General features: G+C 44.2%; 1 protein-coding gene across 1 annotated transcript in view; it reads left to right on the top strand.

The window, feature by feature from the left end:
• Positions 1 to 5,710, top strand: part of MTCH2 (mitochondrial carrier 2) — a 68,586-nt gene that overhangs the window by 34,897 nt on the left and 27,979 nt on the right. Inside the window, exons 2-3 of the mRNA XM_089675835.1 lie at positions 826 to 910; positions 1,081 to 1,187. Coding sequence (XP_089531961.1) covers positions 826 to 910; positions 1,081 to 1,187 — 192 coding nt within the window. The remainder of the gene's footprint in view (positions 1 to 825; positions 911 to 1,080; positions 1,188 to 5,710) is intronic.

Genomic DNA, 5,710 nt, shown 5'->3' with positions numbered 1-5,710 from the left:
TAATCAATAAATGTGTAGATTGTGTGAGCAATCAGTGCAAGAAGAAGTTGCGTATTAGTGGATGGATCGTACTATTGAAAACTATGCGTTGGTCATGAAAAGGTTAACTGTGACGGATTTTCCAGTGTTCTTTGGCAGGTGGCAGAAAGAGACTAAATATAACACATTTGGTTTTTTTACCCATCAATTAAGTTTCTCTTGGCGCTGATCCCTGTGCTAGCAATGTGGAATGACTACGCAAGCAATTGTGGAGAAGCATATTCTCATCTTGTTTTTGGGGTCTTGTTTTGTTCAAACAAACCTTTACTAAAGAAACACAGTGGGTATCATTGATGTGCTTCTTTTATAATGCTGACCCCTGGCTTGCCCTGGGTTTGTGATGGTCAGTACTGAATCCCTTAGCAACTAGCATTTGTAGGATGAAAGCCCAACTCCAGGCAGTTAAACAATCCTATGGAGTGAGGCTGTGCCAGTACTGCAAGGGTTAATAGCTTGGTTTGTGCAGGGGAAAGTAGAAACCATTTTATTCACCAGACACTGACAGCCATTTGTATTTGGACATTCTGCAATCACCTGTGGATGATCCCCTCTGGATGCAAAATGTTAGCAGGCGCTATCAGCCTCTCATTACTTTGTATGGGGCTTCCCACCCGTAGCTGTTTGCAGAAACCCCACTGAATCTCCAGCAGGAAAATCCTAATCTGCCCCATAATCACTATACTAGGAATGAGACATGAGTTTTTATTACAGATGTGTTCTTTCAGATAGATACTAATTATTCAGGATTTATTGGCCATTGATTGAATGTCGTATACTTCTTTTTAGGTGGGACATGAGCCACTTCCACCAACTCTGGGAAGAAACCTCTTTGGCCGCCAGGTGTACCAGCTCCCTGGCCTCTTCGCCTATGGTATGTAACAGATTATTATTCCACTTTTGTCTTTTATTGGTGTTTATCAGTGGATTTGATGGAATGTTAATTACATTAGGAAAACAGACTAAAGAATCTGCCCCCCAGCCCTTTTTCATTGATTTCAGCTTAAAACATGAAGTCATTTGTGTTCCTTTGTGTATTTTCAGCAAAACACATCATCCGTATTGATGGAAAGAAAGGACTTTTCAAGGGCTTGACACCCCGTCTGTGTGCCGGCGCTGTGGGCACTGTGGTGCATAGTAAAGTCTTGCAGGTAATTTTATGTATACTTTACCAGACCAAATTTAAAACAAAATCAGATTTTTGCTTCTGTTTTTTGTGGCTGTATTAAAGCAGAGCAAGTCTGGTGGGGCTGCCAACATTTGCCATAATGTGAAAGGATATTTGATCCTCCGACATTTCCAGGTGTCATCTCCGGCATCCACTTTATCCCTGCCACTACCATGTCCTTTTCCTCTTCTTCTGAGTCCTCCGTCTTCTTGCTTTGCCCATTGTACGGGCACTGATGATGTAACTCCCACGCGTGCCAGCTGGTGTTGAATTATCTTGAAACTCTCTTTTTATGCTGCAGTAAGTATGTTTTTTGCAAGAAGAGACTTATAAATTCTCTTTTACTGAAGACCTTAACTACTGGCAGATTTTGGTAGTTTTAGCGCCACATTCACTTGTTGAATTGGCGTGCAGCTCTTGGGGGAAGTAGCGGCCTTTCACATTTGTGAAGACAGGACCGCAAATGACCACTTCATTCACACTGGTGATTTTAGGTCCGACAATGGATTCCTGCAGCATATGCAGATTGTTGAGGCTGGAATTACAGGTGGTTCCAGACAGCTGCGACTGCTCAGCCTGTACGAAGTAATGTCAGGATGGCAATAGCCACAGTCTGCTGATCTTCGCATGTACCCGCACATCCACAGCTTACTTGTGGCTGACCCCCGTTTCACATCTATGCGGCTGTGCGGGCCGCGTTTTGTACGGGCACGAGAGCCCATTCATTTGAATGGACTCCCGTGCCTATGACAAGCAAGGAAGAAGTCCCTGCACGTCTTTGGAAAACGCAGCCCGCACAGGAACCTCGGTTCTCAGTACGGTTGCATTTTCCAGTGTGGGTGGCGTGCCATTAGAACTAATGGCACCCGTCTGCGGGTCCGCAATTCTCTGTGCGGGTGGTGTGGCTGCACGAATTTTCGTGCGGATCCGCAGCGGCACCACCCACACAGATGTGAACCGGGGGTAAGTGCAGATGGCTGTAACCACCTGTGAGTCCAGCCGCAAGAATCTGCTGCTAAGCCTAAAATCACCTGTGTAAATGAGGCCTAACAATATAATGTAACCCTGGTAAAAACTTAAAGCGGAGTTCCACACTGGAAAAAAATTAGTCAGCAGCTACAAATACTGTAGCTGCTGACTTTTAAAAAAAAAACAAAACAGCCACTTACCTGTCCCATGATCCCGCGGATCCCCACAGCCCGTTTCACCGGCCATCCTGTGTTGCAGGCGCCGGCATCTTCAGTGTGGGCACCCGGCTGTGACAGCTTGCGGCTTCACAGCTGGGTGCCCACTGCGCAAGGCGCGAGAAGCACTGCGCTTTGTGAATGGTCCGGCAGTCTTCTGAGACCTATCACATGTCCCAGAAGACTACGGGGAGGGAGGGTAGGAGGACAATTTCTGCTTTCGATCGCCTAGGCATTTGCAGCGGAAGTGGGAGCGGGTAACCTGTCAATTTCGGGTACCCGCTCCCCAAAGGTGCCAACCCTTAATGGGGAGCGGGGGACCAGTCTTTAAAGCGGAACTTCCCCTTTTGGGTGGAACGCCGCTTTAAGCCAACCATGCACGGGTCGAATTCTGAAAGAATTTTCTTTCGAAAATCTTTTCTAAGAATTTTTGTTCAAATTTCGCACCATTAGTAGACCATAGAAACGGACGATTTTTGGGCGACCATCACATTTGAGTGATCGGGCATGTTGGAAATTTTTTTAAAAAACGAACAAATATTTAATCAAGGATGGGAGAATCGTGCGAGAAATATAATCAAAAAAGAAACCAGCATAAGCTGTGACCTGGAAAGAAAAGACGATTCTTGGCCACAAAAATTCCTTTCTGTAGCAACATGTGAAATTGAAGGCTTGCTTGGTTGAATTTTGAAATCAATGGTGGCACCATCAATTTACAAAACATTCGAAATTTCCGATTTTCTAAAGATTCATTTGGAATTTGACTGATGTATGCCCTGCATCAGAGTCAGTGAGGGTAAAAGTGGTGTCCATAGCAGCCAATTATATCACTGCTTACACACCCCACCCATTTTCCAATTTGTGGGATAAGTAGATTTACCTAGTACTCTTTATACAGTGAAGGAGATAAGTATTTGATTCCATGCTGATTTTGAATGTTTGCCCACTCACAAAGAAATGATCAGTCTAAAAATCAAATGGTAGGTGTATTGTAACACAGAGACAGAATAGCAACAAAAAAACTCACAAGAAATGCATGTCTAACAAATGATGCATTGATTTGCATGTTCATGAGGGAAATAAGTATTTGATCCCCTATCATTCAGCAGGATTTCTGGCTACCAGATGTCTTTCATGCATGCAACAAGCTGAGATTAGAAGCAGTCTCTTAAAGGGAGTGCTGCTAATCTCATTTTGTTACCTGTATAAAAGACACCTGTCCACAGGAGCAATTTAACAATCGGATTCCAAACTCTCCACCATGGCAAAGACCAAAGAGTTGTCCAAGGATGTCAGGGACAAGATTGTAGACCTACACAAGGCTGGACTGGGCTACCAAACTATCGCCAAGCAGCTTGGTGGGAAGGTGACAACAGTTGGTGCAATCATTCGCAAATGGAAGAAACCCAAAACAACTGTCAGTCTCCCTAGGTCTGGTGCACCATGCAAGATCTCACCTCGTGGAGTGTCAATGATGATGAGAACAGTGAGGAATCACCCCAGAACTACACGTGAGGATCTTGTCAATGATCTCCAGGCAGCTGGGACCGCAGTCACCAAGAAAACAATTAGTAACACACTTCGCCAACAAGGATTGAAATCCTGCAGTGCCCGCAAGGTCCCTCTGCTCAAGAAAGCACATGTCCAGGACCGTCTGAAGTTTACCACTGATCATCTGAATGATGCAGAGGAGGACTGGTTGAAAGTGTTGTGGTCAGATGAGACAAAAATCGAGCTCTTTGGCATCAACTCAACTCGCTGTGTTTGGAGGAGGAGGAATGCTGCCTATGACCCCAAGAACACCATCCCAACTGTCAAACGTGGTGGAAACTTTCTGCTTTGGCGGTGTTTTTCTGCTAAGGGGACAGGACAACTGCACCGCATCGAAGGGACAATGGGTGGGGCAACGTATCGTCAAATCTTGGGTGAGAACCTTCTTCCCTCAGCCAGGGCATTGAAAATGGTTCATGGATGGGTGTTCCAGCATGACAATGACTCAAAACACACGGCCAAGGCAACAAAGGAGTGGCTCAAGAATAAGCACATTAAGGTCCTGGAGTGGCCTAGCCAGTCTCCAGACCTTAATCCAATTGAAATTGCCAAACGTCAGCCACCAAACCTTCATGACTTGGAGAGGATCTGCCAAGAGGAGTGGGCCAAAACCCCTCCTGAGATGTGTGCAAACCTGGTGACCAACTCCAGGAAACGTCTGACCTCTGTGATTGCCAACAAGGGATTTGCCACCAAGTACTAAGTCATGTTTTGTGAAGGGGATCAAATACTTATTTCCCTCATGAACATGCAAATCAGTGCATCATTTGTTAGACATGCATTTCTTTTGAATTTTGTGTTGCTATTCTGTCTCAGTGTTACAATACACCTACCATTCGATTTTTAGACTGATCATTTCTTTGTGAGTGGACAAACATTCTATATCAACAGGAGATCAAATATGCATTTCCTTCACTTTATTTCTTGGTCAACACTGTTAGTACAATCACTTTTTTTTTTTTTTTACGCGGCCATAGATGAATAGACACCTCCAAAGAATGGCAGACTGAGGGACAACTGCCTATAAAAATGTGCATAGATCTGAAAATTATGGGGCAAGATCTGACCTGTTTGTATCCACCCTTGTGAAGTCTTGTTTAAATAAATACTCATACTATGTTGTTTCCTATATCCACCAATCCTATTCAGATCTGCCCTGGAAGATCTATCATAATTTGTGTTGCAGAGAGAATGAGAATAGAGCAGAGGCTGAGGGACGGACACTCCCAATGACACTCGTTGGAGCTGTGTATGCTAATTCACAAGAGTTTTATAAAAGAAGCTCCAAATAACCGACTCTAGCAAAATTGCTGGGTTTACTGAATGGTATTAGTTTTCCACTTTCATTTGCTGCATTTAATTGGTTTTTAGGCCTCATGCACACTGGAGCATGTTTCTGCTGGCAGCTGAAAACCGCTAAACGCATCAATAAATGCGGTACTGCTTTTAGCGCTTAGATAATTATTCATTTTATTGGCCAGAGTACTTGCCAATGAAATGAATAAACGGCCAAGAGCTAAATACGGTTAGCACCTAGGCACGTTTAGACGTGTTTACACCCGTTTTTGCCATGTTTAGCGGTTTTTGGTTAAAACGTTCCTATTCTGAACGCGATACTTTTGCATTTAGGAGAGAGACTTTTAATTGGCAATAAATACTGCTGTTGTTCATCTCTGATGACAGTCTGTGTGCATGCACACGTAGGCTTTTATTGAGCTGAGTTCATGGGCTTTGGCAAAAAAACACCAAATTCCCGTCCACTAGCAGCCAG

This window comes from Staurois parvus, unplaced genomic scaffold (genome assembly GCF_062004578.1).
Source record: "Staurois parvus isolate SC_StPar_1 unplaced genomic scaffold, SC_StPar_1.0 ptg000159l, whole genome shotgun sequence".
NCBI classification, from domain to species: Eukaryota; Metazoa; Chordata; class Amphibia; order Anura; family Ranidae; genus Staurois; species Staurois parvus.
This window is presented reverse-complemented; position numbering and strand designations above follow the sequence as displayed.